At 51.5% G+C, this 19656-nt stretch overlaps 1 protein-coding gene across 4 annotated transcripts in view; it reads left to right on the forward strand.

Moving 5' to 3' along the window:
• Window positions 1-19656, forward strand: part of ankrd12 (ankyrin repeat domain 12) — a 73511-nt gene that overhangs the window by 45268 nt on the left and 8587 nt on the right. For all 4 annotated transcript variants that reach the window (XM_052475932.1, XM_052475931.1, XM_052475933.1 and 1 more), the window contains 7 exons: window positions 2320-2466; window positions 2791-2994; window positions 3448-3590; window positions 4976-5123; window positions 11612-16194; window positions 17334-17567; window positions 17910-18008. In XM_052475932.1, the coding sequence (XP_052331892.1) occupies window positions 2320-2466; window positions 2791-2994; window positions 3448-3590; window positions 4976-5123; window positions 11612-16194; window positions 17334-17567; window positions 17910-18008 (5558 nt within the window). The remainder of the gene's footprint in view (window positions 1-2319; window positions 2467-2790; window positions 2995-3447; window positions 3591-4975; window positions 5124-11611; window positions 16195-17333; window positions 17568-17909; window positions 18009-19656) is intronic.

Genomic DNA, 19656 nt, shown 5'->3' on the forward strand with positions numbered 1-19656 from the left:
TGCTAGTCTAATCCCAGTCTTCCTACCTTGTTATGGTAGTCTAATCCCAGTCTTCCTACCCTGTTAGTCTAATCCCAGTCTTCCTATCATGTTAGTCTAATCCCGGTCTTCCTATCCTGTTAGTCTAATCCCCGTCTTCCTATGTTAGTCTAATCCCTGTCTTCCTACCCTGTTAGTCTAATCCCAGTCTTCCCATCCTGTTATGTTAGTCTAATCCCAGTCTTCCTATCCTGTTATGTTAGTCTAATCCCAGTCTTCCTATCCTGTTATGTTAGTCTAATCCCAGTCTTCCTATCCTGTTATGTTAGTCTAATCCCAGTCTTCCTATCCTGTTATGTTAGTCTAATCCCAGTCTTCCTATGTTAGTCTAATCCCAGTCTTCCTATCCTGTTATGTTAGTCTAATCCCAGTCTTCCTACCCTGTTAGTCTAATCCCAGTCTGCCCATCCTGTTATGTTAGTCTAATCCCTGTCTTCCTATCCTGTTATGTTAGTCTAATCCCAGTCTTCCTACCCTGTTAGTCTAATCCCAGTCTTCCTATACTGTTATGTTAGTCTAATCCCAGTCTTCCTGTTATGTTAGTCTAATCCCCGTCTTCCAGCCCTGTTATATTCGTCTAATCCTAGTCCTCCTACCCTGTTAGTCTAATCCCAGTCTGCCCATCCTGTTATGTTAGTCTAATCCCTGTCTTCCTATCCTGTTATGTTAGTCTAATCCCAGTCTTCCTATGTTAGTCTAATCCCAGTCTTCCTATCCTGTTATGTTAGTCTAATCCCAGTCTTCCTACCCTGTTAGTCTAATCCCAGTCTTCCTATCCTGTTATGTTAGTCTAATCCCAGTCTTCCAGCCCTGTTATGTTAGTCTAATCCCAGTCTTCCTATGTTAGTCTAATCCCAGTCTTCCTATGTTAGTCTAATCCCAGTCTTCCTATGTTAGTCTAATCCCAGTCTTCCAGCCCTGTTAGTCTAATCAACTTTTTATCCTGTTATGTTAGTCTAATCCCAGTCTTCCTATCCTGCTATGTTAGTCTAATCCCAGTCTTCCTACCCTGTTAGTCTAATCCCAGTCTTCCTACCCTGTTAGTCTAATCCCAGTCTTCCCATCCTGTTATGTTAGTCTAATCCCAGTCTTCCCATCCTGTTATGTTAGTCTAATCCCAGTCTTCCTATCATGTTATGTTAGTCTAATCCCAGTCTTCCCATCCTGTTAGTCTAATCCCAGTCTTCCCATGCTGTTAGTCTAATCCCAGTCTTCCTACCCTGTTAGTCTAATCCCAGTCTTCCTATCCTGTTATGTTAGTCTAATCCCAGTCTTCCCATCCTGTTAGTCTAATCCCAGTCTTCACATCCTGTTAGTCTAATCCCAGTCTTCCCATCCTGTTAGTCTAATCCCAGTCTTCCCATCCTGTTAGTCTAATCCCAGTCTTCCCATCCTGTTAGTCTAATCCCAGTCTTCCCATCCTGTTAGTCTAATCCCAGTCTTCACATCCTGTTAGTCTAATCCCAGTCTTCCCATCCTGTTAGTCTAATCCCAGTCTTCCCATCCTGTTAGTCTAATCCCAGTCTTCCCATCCTGTTAGTCTAATCCCAGTCTTCCCATCCTGTTAGTCTAATCCCAGTCTTCCCATCCTGTTAGTCTAATCCCAGTCTTCCCATCCTGTTAGTCTAATCCCAGTCTTCCCATCCTGTTAGTCTAATCCCAGTCTTCCCATCCTGTTAGTCTAATCCCAGTCTTCCCACCCTGTTAGTCTAATCCCAGTCTTCACATCCTGTTAGTCTAATCCCAGTCTTCCCATCCTGTTAGTCTAATCCCAGTCTTCCCATCCTGTTAGTCTAATCCCAGTCTTCCCACCCTGTTATGTTACACTCAACACTCTCTGCCTGCTCTCTCGAGCTCGCTAGCTCACCTCACGCATGTCTGTATGGTGGCTTGATGGTGTTAGGAGTGATGCGTTGGTTATACCAACCTTACACACTGTGCTGGCCCCCCCTTTAAGAACGCTGTGCTCGATAACCTTTTGGGTGGGGGGCGTCTAATCCCAGTCTTCCCAGAGGTACGGTACAAAGTCTTCCCATCACCGTATTGCATTACCCCTATTGTTGATCATCTTGGATGCATCCCAAATTACACTCTGTCTCCTATATAGTGTGCTCTTTTTGACTAGGGTCCGTAGAGACTATGCTATATAGGGAATGAGATGCATTTTGGGATTCACGCCGGGCTCATTTGGCAGAATTGGTGTTTTTGGTGTGTGTTTTTTTGGGGGCGGGGGGGGGTTCTAAGTCTAACCCTGTTTCTTGCCCTACCTCTTGTCTGTAGATAAAGATGGCCCGGATAAGAAGAAAGTCAAGAAGGAGTCTGGGGGGAGTAAGAAGGCCCAGGTTAATCTCCTGTTTGGTTACCCGCTGTCGGAACGCAAGCAGATGGCCCTCCTGATGCAGATGACCGCCAGGGACAACAGCCCAGGTTAGGCAGAACACATTCATGCCCCCGTCTCCTCTCCCTCTCATAACCTCTTAGAGATGTGGCTGGTTAATATATTTATCAGGATTCAGAGTCATAATGATAAACGACGGCCTTGTTGATAACTGGCCTCCCGGTTCAACGGCCTTGTTGATAACGGGCCTCCCGGTACAATGGCCTTGTTGATAACGGGCCTCCCGGTTCAACGGCCTTGTTGATAACGGGCCTCCCGGTACAACGGCCTTGTTGATAACGGGCCGCCCGGTTATCAGATTTAAAAAATAAACACTTTCTCTGAGTTATTTCTCGGCTCCCCTCCCTCCTCAGACTCGACACCTAGCCACCCTTCCCAGGCCCCCCCGGTGCAGAAGAAGCTCCCCAGCAGCACGGCCTCCAGAGCGAGGGACAAGGTGAACAAGAGGAACGAGCGTGGCGAGACGCCGCTACACATGGCCGCCATACGAGGGGATGCCAAGCATGTCAAGGAGATCATCAGCCTGGGAGCTGATGTCAACGTCAAAGACTTCGCAGGTAAAGGAACACCTGACCGATCGTTATAAACTAGAAAGATCAGAGTAACTTTTTAAAGATGTACATACACATTTTAATCATTGACCAGGCACTTTTATCCAAAGTGGCTTGCTTATAACAGCTAAACCCACACACACATTTCACATAACCTTACTGTGGAATGCTTACTTACAGGCCTTAACCAAAAACAGTGCATTTCAAGAAAAATAATTTAAGAAAATATATTTAAATAAATCAAAAAATAACAAGAAATTGACGTAACAATAACGAGGCTAGATGCAGTGGGATGGGGGTTACCGAGTAAGTGTGCAGGTGCTCTTATCCAGAATGGCTTGCTGTAATGCTTAAACCCACATTCTCACTCCTCTCCCTGTGGACCCATAAGGCTGCAACTCGTTTGGCTCTGAACTGTTCCAGTTTCTCCTTCAAAAGACAATTTCTTCCTTCCATCAGGCTGGACCCCTCTTCACGAGGCGTGTAACCTTGGTTACTACGACGTGGCCAAGGTTCTGATCGCGGCCGGCGCAGAAGTCAACACCCAGGGTCTGGACGACGACACACCGCTCCACGATGCCTCCAGTAGTGGACATACAGACGTAGGTTGACTTCCCCGGCCTGACCTCCCCGGCCTGACCTCCCCGGCCTGACCACCCCGGCCTGACCACCCCGGCCTGACCTCCCCGGCCTGACCACCCCGGCCTGACCTCCCCGGCCTGACCTCCCCGGCCTGACCTCCCCGGCCTGACCACCCCGGCCTGACCACCCCGGCCTGACCTCCCCGGCCTGACCACCCCGGCCTGACCACCCCGGCCTGACCACCCCGGCCTGACCACCCCGGCCTGACCTCCCCGGCCTGACCTCCCCGGCCTGACCACCCCGGCCTGACCTCCCCGGCCTGACCACCCCGGCCTGACCACCCCGGCCTGACCTCCCCGGCCTGACCACCCCGGCCTGACCTCCCCGGCCTGACCTCCCAACGTACCGCCGCTGGTTCTCTTACTGCTTAGATTGAAACTTACTGACCACCCCGACCCTTTCCCTTTTACCCTTTCTATTGACTTTATTCAGGAAACCCTTTCTATCGACTTTATTCAGGAATTATCTGGGATCCTTGAGCTCTTGGAGATCAGAGACGATTGACATTTTTGTTTTAATTTTTTTTAAATCACACTGACATAAATATTCACAAAGACGAACAAGCTGGACCTTGAGAGAGAGAGAGATTAATACCTGTCCTATCCCCCGAGAGAGAGAATTACCTGTCCTATCCCACGAGAGAGAGAATTACCTGTCCTATCCCACGAGAGAGAATTACCTGTCCTATCCCACGAGAGAGAGAATTACCTGTCCTATCCCCCGAGAGAGAGAATTACCTGTCCTATCCCACGAGAGAGAGAGAATTACCTGTCCTATCCCCCGAGAGAGAGAGAATTACCTGTCCTATCCCACGAGAGAGAGAGAATTACCTGTCCTATCCCCCGAGAGAGAGAATTACCTGTCCTATCCCCCGAGAGAGAGAATTACCTGTCCTATCCCCAGAGAGAGAGAATTACCTGTCCTATCCCACGAGAGAGAGAGAATTACCTGTCCTATCCCACGAGAGAGAGAGAATTACCTGTCCTATCCCACGAGAGAGAGAGAATTACCTGTCCTATCCCACGAGAGAGAGAGAATTACCTGTCCTATCCCACGAGAGAGAGAGAATTACCTGTCCTATCCCACGAGAGAGAGAATTACCTGTCCTATCCCCCGAGAGAGAGAATTACCTGTCCTATCCCACGAGAGAGAGAATTACCTGTCCTATCCACAGAGAGAGAGAGAGATAATCATCTGTCCTGTCCCCAGAGAGAGAGAGAACCACCTGTCCTATCCCCAGAGAGAGAGATAGATAATCATCTGTCCTGTCCCCAGAGAGAGAGATAACCACCTGTCCTATCTCCCGAGAGAGAGATAACAACCTGTCCTATCCCCCTTCGTCTAGATTGTGAAGCTGCTGCTGAGACATGGAGGCAATGCGTTCCAGGCCAACAAGAGAGGGGAGCGGCCCGTGGACATCGCTGATTCCCACGAGCTGGAGCTCCTCCTAAAGGGAGAGGTGCCCCTCTCAGACCCAGAGGACAGCTCCTCAGGTAGGGTGTCCTGTAGAGGATAGCCCCTCAGGTAGGGTGTCCTGTAGAGGATAGCCCCTCAGGTAGGGTGTCCTGTAGAGGATAGCCCCTCAGGTAGGGTGTCCTGTAGAGGATAGCCCCTCAGGTAGGGTGTCCTGTAGAGGATAGCCCCTCAGGTAGGGTGTCCTGTAGAGGACAGCCCCTCAGGTAGGGTGTCCTGTAGAGGACAGCCCCTCAGGTAGGGTGTCCTGTAGAGGATAGCCCCTCAGGTAGGGTGTCCTGTAGAGGATAGCCCCCCAGGTAGGGTGTCCTGTAGAGGATAGCCCCTCAGGTAGGGTGTCCTGTAGAGGATAGCCCCTCAGGTAGGGTGTCCTGTAGAAGACAGCCCCTCAGGTAGGGTGTCCTGTAGAGGATAGCCCCTCAGGTAGGGTGTCCTGTAGAGGATAGCCCCCCAGGTAGGGTGTCCTGTAGAGGATAGCCCCCCAGGTAGGGTGTCCTGTAGAGGATAGCCCCTCAGGTAGGGTGTTCTGTAGAGGACAGCCCCTCAGGTAGGGTGTCCTGTAGAGGATAGCCCCCCAGGTAGGGTGTCCTGTAGAGGATAGCCCCTCAGGTAGGGTGTCCTGTAGAGGACAGCCCCTCAGGTAGGGTGTCCTGTAGAGGATAGCCCCTCAGGTAGGGTGTCCTGTAGAGGATAGCCCCCCAGGTAGGGTGTCCTGTAGAGGATAGCCCCCCAGGTAGGGTGTCCTGTAGAGGATAGCCCCTCAGGTAGGGTGTTCTGTAGAGGACAGCCCCTCAGGTAGGGTGTCCTGTAGAGGACAGCCCCTCAGGTAGGGTGTCCTGTAGAGGATAGCCCCCCAGGTAGGGTGTCCTGTAGAGGATAGCCCCCCAGGTAGGGTGTCCTGTAGAGGACAGCCCCTCAGGTAGGGTGTCCTGTAGAGGATAGCCCCTCAGGTAGGGTGTTCTGTAGAGGACAGCCCCTCAGGTAGGGTGTCCTGTAGAGGATAGCCCCCCAGGTAGGGTGTCCTGTAGAGGATAGCCCCTCAGGTAGGGTGTCCTGTAGAGGACAGCCCCTCAGGTAGGGTGTCCTGTAGAGGATAGCCCCCCAGGTAGGGTGTCCTGTAGAGGATAGCCCCCCAGGTAGGGTGTCCTGTAGAGGATAGCCCCTCAGGTAGGGTGTCCTGTAGAGGATAGCCCCTCAGGTAGGGTGTCCTGTAGAGGACAGCCCCTCAGGTAGGGTGTCCTGTAGAGGATAGCCCCTCAGGTAGGGTGTCCTGTAGAGGATAGCCCCTCGGGTAGGGTGTCCTGTAGAGGACAGCCCCTCGGGTAGGGTGTCCTGTAGAGGATAGCCCCTCGGGTAGGGTGTCCTGTAGAGGACAGCCCCTCGGGTAGGGTGTCCTGTAGAGGACAGCCCCTCGGGTAGGGTGTCCTGTAGAGGATAGCTCCTCGGGTAGGGTGTCCTGTAGAGGACAGCCCCTCGGGTAGGGTGTCCTGTAGAGGATAGCTCCTCGGGTAGGGTGTCCTGTAGAGGATAGCTTCTCGGGTAGGGTGTCCTGTAGAGGATAGCTCCTCGGGTAGGGTGTCCTGTAGAGGATAGCTCCTCGGGTAGGGTGTCCTGTAGAGGATAGCCCCTCGGGTAGGGTGTCCTGTAGAGGACAGCCCCTCGGGTAGGGTGTCCTGTAGAGGACAGGCCCTCGGGTAGGGTGTCCTGTAGAGGATAGCCCCTCGGGTAGGGTGTCCTGTAGAGGACAGCCCCTCGGGTAGGGTGTCCTGTAGAGGATAGCCCCTCGGGTAGGGTGTCCTGTAGAGGACAGCCCCTCGGGTAGGGTGTCCTGTAGAGGACAGGCCCTCGGGTAGGGTGTCCTGTAGAGGATAGCTCCTCGGGTAGGGTGTCCTGTAGAGGATAGCTTCTCGGGTAGGGTGTCCTGTAGAGGATAGCTCCTCGGGTAGGGTGTCCTGTAGAGGATAGCTCCTCGGGTAGGGTGTCCTGTAGAGGATAGCCCCTCGGGTAGGGTGTCCTGTAGAGGACAGCCCCTCGGGTAGGGTGTCCTGTAGAGGACAGGCCCTCGGGTAGGGTGTCCTGTAGAGGACAGGCCCTCGGGTAGGGTGTCCTGTAGAGGACAGGCCCTCGGGTAGGGTGTCCTGTAGAGGACAGGCCCTCGGGTAGGGTGTCCTGTAGAGGACAGGCCCTCGGGTAGGGTGTCCTGTAGAGGACAGGCCCTCGGGTAGGGTGTCCTGTAGAGGACAGCCCCTCGGGTAGGGTGTCCTGTAGAGGACAGCCCCTCGGGTAGGGTGTCCTGTAGAGGATAGCTCCTCAGCTCCTTTTTTTTTTGGAGCGAGAATAAAGATGACTTTCGAGTAGTGAGACATGTATAAAAGCAACAGATACCATTAATAAGAAAGGGCTAGAAGAGTCTTATATGGGTGAGCTACCGAATGGCTAGGACAGGCAAGCCCCATACTATTTCATTTGTTGTTGTTATTTGTGCCCTGGTCCTATAAGAGCTCTTTGTCACCTTCCACGAGACGGGTTGTTCTTCTGTTTAATACATGTTGGTATGGAGGCGGCAGGTAGACTAGTGGTTAGAGTGTAGAGGCGGCAGGTAGACTAGTGGTTAGAGTGTAGGGTCGGCAGGTAGCCTAGTGGTTAGAGTGTAGGGTCGGCAGGTAGACTAGTGGTTAGAGTGTAGGGGCGGCAGGTAGCCTAGTGGTTAGAGTGTAGGGGCGGCAGGTAGACTAGTGGTTAGAGTGTAGGGGCGGCAGGTAGCCTAGTGGTTAGAGTGGAGGGGCGGCAGGTAGCCTAGTGGTTAGAGTGTAGGGGCGGCAGGTAGCCTAGTGGTTAGAGTGTAGGGGCGGCAGGTAGCCTAGTGGTTAGAGTGTAGGGGCGGCAGGTAGCCTAGTGGTTAGAGTGTAGGGTCGGCAGGTAGCCTAGTGGTTAGAGTGTAGGGTCGGCAGGTAGCCTAGTGGTTAGAGTGTAGGGTCGGCAGGTAGCCTAGTGGTTAGAGTGTAGAGGCGGCAGGTAGCCTAGTGGTTAGAGTGGAGGGGCGGCAGGTAGCCTAGTGGTTAGAGTGTAGAGGCGGCAGGTAGCCTAGTGGTTAGAGTGTAGGGTCGGCAGGTAGCCTAGTGGTTAGAGTGTAGAGGCGGCAGGTAGCCTAGTGGTTAGAGTGTAGAGGCGGCAGGTAGCCTAGTGGTTAGAGTGTAGGGGCGGCAGGTAGCCTAGTGGTTAGAGTGTAGGGGCGGCAGGTAGCCTAGTGGTTAGAGTGTAGGGGCGGCAGGTAGCCTAGTGGTTTGAGTGTAGGGCGGCAGGTAGCCTAGTGGTTAGAGTGTAGGGGCGGCAGGTAGCCTAGTGGTTAGAGTGTAGGGGCGGCAGGTAGCCTAGTGGTTAGAGTGTAGGGGCGGCAGGTAGCCTAGTGGTTAGAGTGTAGGGGCGGCAGGTAGCCTAGTGGTTAGAGTGTAGGGGCGGCAGGTAGCCTAGTGGTTAGAGTGTAGGGGCGGCAGGTAGCCTAGTGGTTAGAGTGTAGGGGCGGCAGGTAGCCTAGTGGTTAGAGTGTAGGGGCGGCAGGTAGCCTAGTGGTTAGAGTGTAGGGGCGGCAGGTAGCCTAGTGGTTAGAGTGTAGGGGCGGCAGGTAGCCTAGTGGTTAGAGTGTAGGGGCGGCAGGTAGCCTAGTGGTTAGAGTGTAGGGCGGCAGGTAGCCTAGTGGTTAGAGTGTAGGGGCGGCAGGTAGCCTAGTGGTTAGAGTGTAGGGCGGCAGGTAGCCTAGTGGTTAGAGTGTAGGGGCGGCAGGTAGCCTAGTGGTTAGAGTGTAGGGCGGCAGGTAGCCTAGTGGTTAGAGTGTAGGGCGGCAGGTAGCCTAGTGGTTAGAGTGTAGGGGCGGCAGGTAGCCTAGTGGTTAGAGTGTAGGGGCGGCAGGTAGCCTAGTGGTTAGAGTGTAGGGGCGGCAGGTAGCCTAGTGGTTAGAGTGTAGGGGCGGCAGGTAGCCTAGTGGTTAGAGTGTAGGGCGGCAGGTAGCCTAGTGGTTAGAGTGTAGGGGCGGCAGGTAGCCTAGTGGTTAGAGTGTAGGGGCGGCAGGTAGCCTAGTGGTTAGAGTGTAGGGGCGGCAGGTAGCCTAGTGGTTAGAGTGTAGGGGCGGCAGGTAGCCTAGTGGTTAGAGTGTAGGGGCGGCAGGTAGCCTAGTGGTTAGAGTGCAGGGGCGGCAGGTAGCCTAGTGGTTAGAGTGCAGGGGCGGCAGGTAGCCTAGTGGTTAGAGTGCAGGGGCGGCAGGTAGCCTAGTGGTTAGAGTGCAGGGGCGGCAGGTAGCCTAGTGGTTAGAGTGTTTTGGGCGGCAGGTAGCCTAGTGGTTAGAGTGTAGGGGCGGCAGGTAGCCCAGTGGTTAGAGTGTAGGGGCGGCAGGTAGCCCAGTGGTTAGAGTGTAGGGGCGGCAGGTAGCCCAGTGGTTAGAGTGTAGGGGCGGCAGGTAGCCCAGTGGTTAGAGTGTAGGGGCGGCAGGTAGCCCAGTGGTTAGAGTGTAGGGGCGGCAGGTAGCCCAGTGGTTAGAGTGTAGGGGCGGCAGGTAGCCCAGTGGTTAGAGTGTAGGGGCGGCAGGTAGCCCAGTGGTTAGAGTGTAGGGGCGGCAGGTAGCCCAGTGGTTAGAGTGTAGGGGCGGCAGGTAGCCCAGTGGTTAGAGTGTAGGGGCGGCAGGTAGCCCAGTGGTTAGAGTGTAGGGGCGGCAGGTAGCCCAGTGGTTAGAGTGTAGGGGCGGCAGGTAGCCTAGTGGTTAGAGTGTAGGGGCGGCAGGTAGCCTAGTGGTTAGAGTGTAGGGGCGGCAGGTAGCCTAGTGGTTAGAGTGTAGGGGCGGCAGGTAGCCTAGTGGTTAGAGCGTTGGGCTAGTAACCGAGAGGTTGAGAGTTCGAATCCCCGAGCTGACAAGGTACAAATCTGTCGTTCTGCCCCCTGAACAAGGCAGTTAACCCCACTGTTCCAAAGCCTCCACTCTTCTGGGAAGGCTTTCCACTAGATGTTGGAATATTGCTGCTATAACAGCCTCCAGTCTTCTGGGAAGGCTTTCCACTAGATGTAGGAACATTGCTGCTATAACAGCCTCCACTCTTCTGGGAAGGTTTTCCACTAGATGTAGGAACATTGCTGCTATAACAGCCTCCACTCTTCTGGGAAGGTTTTCCACTAGATGTAGGAACATTGCTGCTATAACAGCCTCCACTCTTCTGGGGAGGCTTTCCACTAGATGTAGGAACATTGCTGCAGGAATTGCTTCAATTCAGCCACAAGAGCATTAGTGAGGTCGGACACTGATGTTGGGAGATTTAGGTTTGTCTCGCAGTCGGCGTTCCAATTCATGCCAAGGTTGTTGGACTGGGTTGCACAGAATCGTCTAGAATTTAATTGTATGCTGCAGCGTTAAGATTCCCTTTCACTGGAACTCAGGGTCTTTGCCATGAACCATGAAAAACAGCCCCAGTCCATTATTCCTCCTTCACCAAACTTTACAGTTGACACTATACCTTGGGTCAGGTAGTGTTCTCCTGGGATCCGCCAAACCTAGATTCTTCCGTCGGACTGCCAGATGGTGAAGCGTGATTCATTTTAATGAAGCTCCCTTGAACAGTTATTGTACTGAAATTGCTTCAACAGGCAGTTTGGATTTCAATAGTGAGAGTTTGCAACCGAGGACATACTATTTTTAATCGCTACGCGCTTCAGCGGTCCCGTTTCTGTGAGCTTGTGTGGCCTACCACTTTGCGCCTGAGCCGTTGTTGCTCCTAGACTCCACTACACAATAGCAGCACTTACAGATGACCAGGGCAGAAATTTGAACATCTGAAAAGGTGCCGATCAAATGGCGGTGCCACATGGAAAGTCACCGAGCTCTTCAGTTAGGCCATTGTACTACCGATGTTTGTCTATGGAGATTGCGTGGATTTTATAAACCTGTCGGCCACGGGGTGTGGCTGAAATAGTCGAACCCACTCATTTATAGTCGAACCCGCTTATTTACATCAATTTGATGCAGCCAAGACCGACACTACCAGATGAGATTACCTATCGCAGGAACAATTTTGTCTAACTTTTTCTGAAATCCAATTATATTCGTCGCCTTACCGTGAAATGCTTACTTACAAGCTCTTAACCAACAATGCCGTTTTAAGAAAATAAGTTAAGAAAATATTTACTAAATTAACTCAAGTTAAAAAAAAAAAAATAGTAACACAATAAAATTACAATAGAGGCTGTATACAGGTTGTCGAGGTAATTTGTACATGTAGGTAGGGGTGAAGTGAGTAGAGCTTGAAACACTCTGCAGAGTGCACTGCCTCCTGAGCTTCGTGAGCAAGTCCCCATTCTGTAAAATGCATGTATTTCCACAATCCGGATATCTGGGAAAAAAATATTATATTATTTGAACGGTGAAATCAATTCAAGTGCCCGTCCCTACTTGTAATCAAACTTGATTAGAAAACAAGGCTTTTTATTCTGTTTTTCAAGATTTGCATTATGATTCTCTTTTCCTCTACAGAGTCTGAAGACCCTCCTTCGGTTAACCCCTCGAGTGTGGACGTGGATGATGACAACATGGACGACTCGGACATGGAGAAAGTCTCCGAAGGCAAACGGAGCACCGTGAAGGCCTCACCCCCCATGTCTGGCCTGGACGAGTATGAGTTCAAAGACGACGACGAGGAGGAAGAAGAAGAAGACCTGAGTAAAGCCCTGAACGACAGACACATCCTCCGGAGAGAGCTGAGGCAGGAAGAGAAGGATCATTTGGCCGTGAAGCAGAGCGGTAAAAGGGACGGTAGCGTCTCAGTCCAGTCCTCTAAGTCTAAGAAGACGAAGACGTCGTCCCGTGTCCTGTATTGCACCTCGGATAGTTCCAGTGATGAGATGGAGATGCCGTCAGAGAGAAGGAGCTCCCCGACCTGTTCCCAGGGCTCGGAGGGACACAAGGCGTCAGACGCCAGCAGGACTAAGAAAGAGAACCTCACGACTTCCGAAAAGAAAGACAAAGGCAGCAAAGTAAAGAAGAAGAACAAGAGCAAGAGTAAGAACAAGGAGAACCAGGAGGATGGGAAGGAAAACAGCAAAGCTCTGGTGTTCTCCGTAGCCACCGTGTCTGTGTCGGAGACGCACGCGGACAAGAACAACCGGGGACTCTGTGGGGACGAAGACTCGTTCAAGATGTCCTTCAGTCCCAAGGATGACTCGTCCGTCCACCTATTCCATCTGTCTGCCACCGTCAAGTCCCCCAAGCTCAACCACGGCCTGGCCGACAAGCAGCCGTCCTCCAACCCGCTCAAACAGGAGAACGCCAAGATGACGTGCGTCTCGATTGCCGAAGGCCCCTGTCCGCCGGATGGTGTCAAGTACAACCACTACAACCCAGAGTCTGAGTTCTGCACGGAGAGCTCCAGTAGTAAAGGCTGCAAGCACAAGGAGAAGAGCAAGCACCACCAGAATGACGTCATAATGGACGCTGGTGGTGGTGCGGGGGTGGAAGATGGAGGCTCCAGTCCGTATAATAAAGATGGCGGCGTTGCCAACAGCGTGGACATCTCTGAAGGTGGTGCCTTACGGAAGACGGATAAGGACGGCAAGGTGGTCAAGAAGCACAAGTTAAAACACAAGGAGAAGGACAAGCCCAGGAGGGAGTATGAGCCAGAGAGGAACCGCCACCGGCAGAAGGAGGGCGGCAGAAAGGACGGCCACAGGAACCTGGAGTTCGACCGGGAGTTCTGGAAAGAGAACTTCTTCAACGATGACGACCCTTTGCCTCCAGGGAAAATGGAAAGGGAGGACTGCGGATCTCCTCAGAATACATCAACGTCGGGCAGCTCTCCTGTGAAGGAAGAGAGAAAAGAGACGAAAGAAAAACACCCCACTAGCATCGGCAGCAGGGAGAAAAGGCCGAGAAGAGAAGAGGAACGCTTGAAGAAGGAGAGGAAAGAGACCTCTGCTGTCTGTAAAGAGGAGAGGGGGGGAAAGGATGGGAAGCTCAGTGAGCGTGAGGAAAGGACTGAGTGCCTAAGCTCTGTACGGGTTTCGGTTCCTGAGGAGACGCAGCGTAACTCCACCAGTGTGAATGACGAACCGGAGGAGAAACCGTCAACGGGGACCATGTCTACAGCTGATTCAGACCAGCTGGATGCCTCTGAGAAATGCCGGCGGGACAAATACGACAGGAGGCCTTCTGTAAAGGAACGTGAGGTTGACAAGACGGATAAAAAGCATCCCGACAGAGAAAAGAAAGTCAAGATTGAGCACCCTGAGAAATCAGAGAATTCACAGAATTCCATGGATCGCTGGAAAGAGAGGGAGAAGGAAAGGATGGCATCCCCTGGTGACAAGAACCACAAAGAGATCGAGAAGCTCAGAGCCTTGTCCTCGACTAAAAAATACGAGGAGAGCAAGGACAAGAAGAGCAAAGACAAGCCAGATAAGAGGAGTGACAGGGAGAGGCAGGAGAGGGAGTACAACGCGGGAGAACACAAAGACAGGATGAGCTTTGATAAGAAAGGAAAACCACCTTTAGAGAAATCCATGGACCACAGTAAATCCGATCGCTCTAAGGAAAAGGAGAAAGACAAAGACTGCGATAAGAAGAAAAGGGAAAAATCTAAAGACAGCGCTTCCTCATCTTCCTCCTCCTCTTCTAACCTGAAGCTCCTCTTGGAGGAGAAGGGCTATGTGTCTGAAAGTTGCAAGACATTACCAGCAAAACTACTAAAGACAGAGGACCTCCCAAAGACGCCAGAGAAAGACCGAGACAGGAGAGACCGAGAATCCAGAGACTCGGACAAGCACCGAGATCGGGACAAAGACCGTTCCAAGGACCGTTCCAAGGAGGGTGGCAAGGCCAGTAAGACCAAACCCAACGAGACGGAGACTGACCGAGACAACCGGTCCAAAGCTAAAGCCTCGCCTGCCACCCGGGAAGAGCAGAAGCCCAAAGAGAAACGTCTGGTCAACGAAGACCTGAGGCAGACCAGCTTCGAACGCATGCTGAGTCTGAAGGACCAGGAGATTGAACAGTGGCACCGGAAGCATCTAGAAAAGATCAAACAGAAGGAGCGGGAGAGGATGAAACAACGGCCTTCCTCTACGACGATGGACACAGGGAAGCTCAAAAGCAAAGCCAAAGCCAAGACTACGTCCTCGTCTTCTGGAGAACTGTGCTTGAGCAAAGAATTGCTTCGCTCTAAGAACTCTGAAGGCTCCTCCGACGTTCACTGTCGGGACCGAGACAAACTCCTTAAGGACAGCTCCAGCTCCAGAACCATGTCTCTGGACGGGAAGACACTCTCCTGCCTCAGTGGGAAGCTGATGGCTGGTATGGAGAACAGCTTGAGCAGGTCACCCAGGCCAGAAAGCGAGCGGTCGGGTCTTATGTCCAGGTCTGTGTCTATGATCTCTGTGGCCAGCTCTGAAGACTCCTGTCAGGCAACATTGCTGACACCGAGACCTATTGAGTACGACTCGGATATGACCCTGGAAACCTCCCAGGACTTTCAGCTGCCTTTCCTCCTGTCTTCCTTCCTCCCATATCCTGCCGTTCACGACAAAGACGACAACAGTCTTCCAGAAGAGCCGGGGCAAGGCAACCAGACTCCGCTGCAGAGCAGACACGCTTCCCCTTGCCTTAGGGCTATTCTGGACGAAGACGCTAACTGTGCGACGGCGTCTGAGTGCAAACCTATCGAAACTCTGTCCAAGGTCGCCGTGGTGCCTGCTGCTGCTCAACCCAGTGAAGAGTCCACAAGTGTTCAGCCTTTAGAAACCTGTGCGGATCCAGAGGAGAGCCAGAGTCATAGTGATCCAATTCAGATGCTTCCGAATCTTCCTAATGCAATAACAGATGCAGATCTCAACACTGAGAGTGAAGGGAACACCGCTTCAGGTGTCTTTCTCCCACCTCAAGCGTCCAACACCAGAGATCCTCACGTAAAGGACTCCTCAACACTTCAGCAGGCTAGTGTCCCACAGCTAGCTACGCCAGAACAGAGAGGGTTTTCTTCCACCTCTGATCCTCTCCTAATACGGGACGTCCAGTGTATCCCTGTGGAGACCTCCAGTGCGGCGCCTGAATGTAGCATGAAAGACCTTCCCTCTGAGGACATGACGCCACTGGTGACATTATCTTCTCTGTCCTGTCAACTGCCGTTCTCCAGCACCGAAACCACCTCATCGCTCTCTGCTAGCCAGTCACGGGAAACCCTTCCAAACACCAGTACGGTGACCTCACAGCAGACGAAGACCGAGATTGGTGGAGATTTGGTTCTTGATTCTAAAGATAAAACTCCAGTTGAGAGTGGAGCTAGCAGCGCTGAAAACAGAGCAGCTGTAGAGAGCCTTCAGAGTGCGTTAGGAGCGTCTAGACCCGGATGGCTGGACAACCCAGTAGCCTCCACCAGCAAACACCCACCACCCAGCGCTAGCTCAGAGGACTCCACGATGACCACCAGCAAACCCAAGGACTCTCAAGAGGAGATGGACACTGACGGGAACAGTAAAGACTGTAATAAATCCAGATTCTCCAGTGACATTGTGGGTCCTAGCGATCCTCAGCCGGACGAAAACCATCCTACTGGCCAGCTTACATCATCCACTGTGTCACGCTGCTCGAGCCCTGAACACAAGGAAGAAGAAGAACCTTCTGACGCTCCTGAGAAGTGGAGAGGTCCTGAGGCCATGTCAACAGAAAAGGCTAGCTGTTGGTCTTCATCAGAGGGCAGTAGTATGGTCACCATCCCCGAGGTGAAGTCAGAGCCACGCCAAGAGCCTACCTCCGAGGAGAGACCAGAAGGACAGACTCCCTCGATTGTTGGATCAGACCAGACCCAGAGTGTTTCTGGACAGAGTTGTAACTTCCAGCAGGGCTCCCGGACAGACCAGAGTGGTAGTAGTGGTAGTTACAGCTGCAGTGGGTTTTCTGCTTGCTCTTCCCCCCAGTCTGGGGACAGAGACTCTGACTCCTCTGGGGCTAAGGCCAAGGTCCTCTCCCTAACCATGGAAGAGGACCAGGACTTCCAGCAGACCCACCCCAGGAAGAGGAAGATGCCCAGGTTGTCTACCTCCAACCAGGCTGGAGGCAGCATGCAGCAGGTGGGCTCTTCTGGTAGATAGGAAAAGGGAGAGGGAAAAGGGTACGTCTCGGAAAGGGTGAGGAGATGTTTTTAGGAGGGAAGGATGGAGGAAAGGGAAAGGAAGGAGGGAAGCATAGAGGAAAGGGAAAGGACGGAGGGAAGGATAGAGGAAAGGGAAAGGAAGGAGGGAAGGATAGAGGAAAGGGAAAGGAAGGAGGGAAGGATAGAGGAAAGGGAAAGGAAGGAGGGAAGGATGGAGGAAAGGGAAAGGAAGGAGGGAAGGATGGAGGAAAGGGAAAGGAAGGAGGGAAGGGAGGGAAGGATGGAGGAAAGGGAGGGAAGGAGGGAAGGATAGAGGAAAGGGAAAGGAAGGAGGGAAGGATGGAGGAAAGGAAGGAGGGAAGGATGGAGGAAAGGGAGGGAAGGAGGGAAGGATAGAGGAAAGGGAAAGGAAGGAGGGAAGGATGGAGGAAAGGGAGGGAAGGATGGAGGAAAGGGAGGGAAGGATAGAGGAAAGGGAAAGGAAGGAGGGAAGGGAAAGGAAGGAGGGAAGGATGGAGGAAAGGGAAAGGAAGGAGGGAAGGGAGGGAAGGATGGAGGAAAGGGAGGGAAGGAGGGAAGGATAGAGGAAAGGGAAAGGAAAGAGGAAAGGGAAAGGAAGGAGGGAAGGATGGAGGAAAGGGAGGGAAGGATGGAGGAAAGGGAGGGAAGGATAGAGGAAAGGGAAAGGAAGGAGGGAAGGTTGGAGGGAAGGTTGGAGGAAAGGGAGGGAAGGTTGGAGGAAAGGGAGGGAAGGTTGGAGGAAAGGGAGGGAAGGTTGGAGGAAAGGGAGGGAAGGATGGAGGAAAGGGAAGGGAAGGAGGGAAGGATAGAGGGAAAGGAAGGAGGGAAGGATAGAGGAAAGGGAAAGGAAGGAGGGAAGGATAGAGGAAAAGGAAAGGGAAGGGAAAGGAAGGAAGGAAAGGGAAAGGAAGTAGAGGAGTATTGCCCTTTGAAGAGAAGGGGGAGAGTGGGTAGGTGAAAGGGAGGAGGGACAGGGATAAGGAGAGGTCGGTCTAGTTGTAAGAGTGGACATTCGGGACAACATATCTTACCTTGGGGGACAGTAAAGTTATCTCCTCTACCTTACCATATATCTCTTCTCTCCTTCCTCATCAGGAGTCTCTGGCGGCCATCGTTGACTCTCTGAAGCTGGAGGAGATTCAGCCGTACCAGACGGAGAGGGCCAACCCTTACTACGAGTTCCTGCACATCCGTAAGAAGATCGAGGAGAAGCGCAAAGTGTTGCTGAGCGTCATCCCCCAGCCGCCGCAGTATTACGACGAATACGTGACGTTTACAGGATCGTACCTGCTAGACGGGAACCCGCTCAGCAAACTCTGTATTCCAACTGTGAGTCTGGAGTTGTTAACTGTCATTTAGTCATCTCCTCTTATATGAGTCAGGGTTCAGTGTCCAGGACTTATTAGTTTTGCTCTTTGGCTAAAAAAGCTCTACGGACACTTGAGTGCATCTCTACTCTTCTGTCTTTTCTGGTTGTTTCCTCCATTTAAAAAAATAAATAAATAAAATAAAAAAAGTTGATTTCTGGGAAATGTTTTATTTTAATTGCTAAAGTCCTTCGACTCAAGACATCGGCATTAAGAAGGTTTTATTAAAGTTTTATCAAACAAATCTTTTAAAGTTTCATGATGTTGAACTTATTTGTCATGTTTGTTTGTGTCTCGTTAACAGATAACTCCGCCTCCGTCTCTACCGGACCAACTGAAGGAGATGTTTAGACAACAGGAAGTTGTTCGTATGAAGCTACGCTTGCAACACAGCATTGAACGGGTATGTGGAGTAATGCAACACAGATGTGATGTGAATCTATTCAATCTTCCTTGCAGTCAGGTCCAAAATTATTGTTTTTCTTGATTTTTAAAAACGAGCAAAAAGGACAACGAAATAACACCCATACTGAGCTACACTACATGACCAAAAGTATATGGGCATCTGCTCGTCGAACTTCTCATTCCAAAATCATGGGTATTAATATGAGCTGGTGGCCCCCCTTTGCTGCTATAACAGCCTCCACTCTTCTCTGAAGGCTTTCCACTAGATGTTGGAACATTGCTGCTATAACAGCCTCCAGTCTTCTGGGAAGGCTTTCCACTAGATGTTGGAACATTGCTGCTATAACAGCCTCCAGTCTTCTGGGAAGGCTTTCCACTAGATGTTGGAACATTGCTGCTATAACAGCCTCCACTCTTCTGGGGAGGCTTTCCACTAGATGTTGGAACATTGCTGCTATAACAGCCTCCACTCTTCTGGGAAGGCTTTCCACTAGATGTTGGAACATTGCTGCTATAACAGCCTCCACTCTTCTGGGAAGGCTTTCCACTAGATGTTGGAACATTGCTGCTATAACAGCCTCCACTCTTCTGGGAAGACTTTCCACTAGATGTTAGAACATTGCTGCTATAACAGCCTCCAGTCTTCTGGGAAGGCTTTCCACTAGATGTTGGAACATTGCTGTTATAACAGCCTCCACTCTTCTGGGAAGGCTTTCCACTAGATGTTGGAACATTGCTGCTATAACAGCCTCTACTCTTCTGGGAAGGCTTTCCACTAGATGTTGGAACATTGCTGCTATAACAGCCTCCAGTCTTCTGGGAAGGCTTTCCACTAGATGTTGGAACATTGCTGCTATAACAGACTCCACTCTTCTGGGAAGGCTTTCCACTAGATGTTGGAACATTGCTGCTATAACAGCCTCCAGTCTTCTGGGAAGGCTTTCCACTAGATGTTGGAACATTGCTGCTATAACAGCCTCCACTCTTCTGGGAAGGCTTTCCACTAGATGTTGGAACATTGCTGCTACAACAGCCTCCACTCTTCTGGGAAGGCTTTCCACTAGATGTTGGAACATTGCTGCTATAACAGCCTCCAGTCTTCTGGGAAGGCTTTCCACTAGATGTTGGAACATTGCTGCTATAACAGCCTCTACTCTTCTGGGAAGGCTTTCCACTAGATGTTGGCTGCTTTTCCTTCACTCTGCTGTCTAACTCATCCCAAACCATCATTCTGTCTCAACTATTAAACCCAACTCATTCATTCCTTATTCTAGTCTAACTCAAAATGCCCCTTCATCCCAATGAAATACAACTCTCCTGTCTCCTTATTCTAGTCTAACTCAAAATGCCCCTTCATCCTAATGAATTACAACTCTCCTGTCTCCTTATTCTAGTCTAACTCAAAATGCCCCTTCATCCTAATGAAATACAACTCTCCTGTCTCCTTATTCTAGTCTAACTCAAAATGCCCCTTCATCCTAATGAATTACAACTCTCCTGTCTCCTTATTCTAGTCTAACTCAAAATGCCCCTTCATCCCAATGAAATACAACTCTCCTGTCTCCTTATTCTAGTCTAACTCAAAATGCCCCTTCATCCTAATGAATTACAACTCTCCTGTCTCCTTATTCTAGTCTAACTCCCTC

Source organism: Oncorhynchus keta, chromosome 23 (genome assembly GCF_023373465.1).
Source record: "Oncorhynchus keta strain PuntledgeMale-10-30-2019 chromosome 23, Oket_V2, whole genome shotgun sequence".
Taxonomy (NCBI): Eukaryota; Metazoa; Chordata; class Actinopteri; order Salmoniformes; family Salmonidae; genus Oncorhynchus; species Oncorhynchus keta.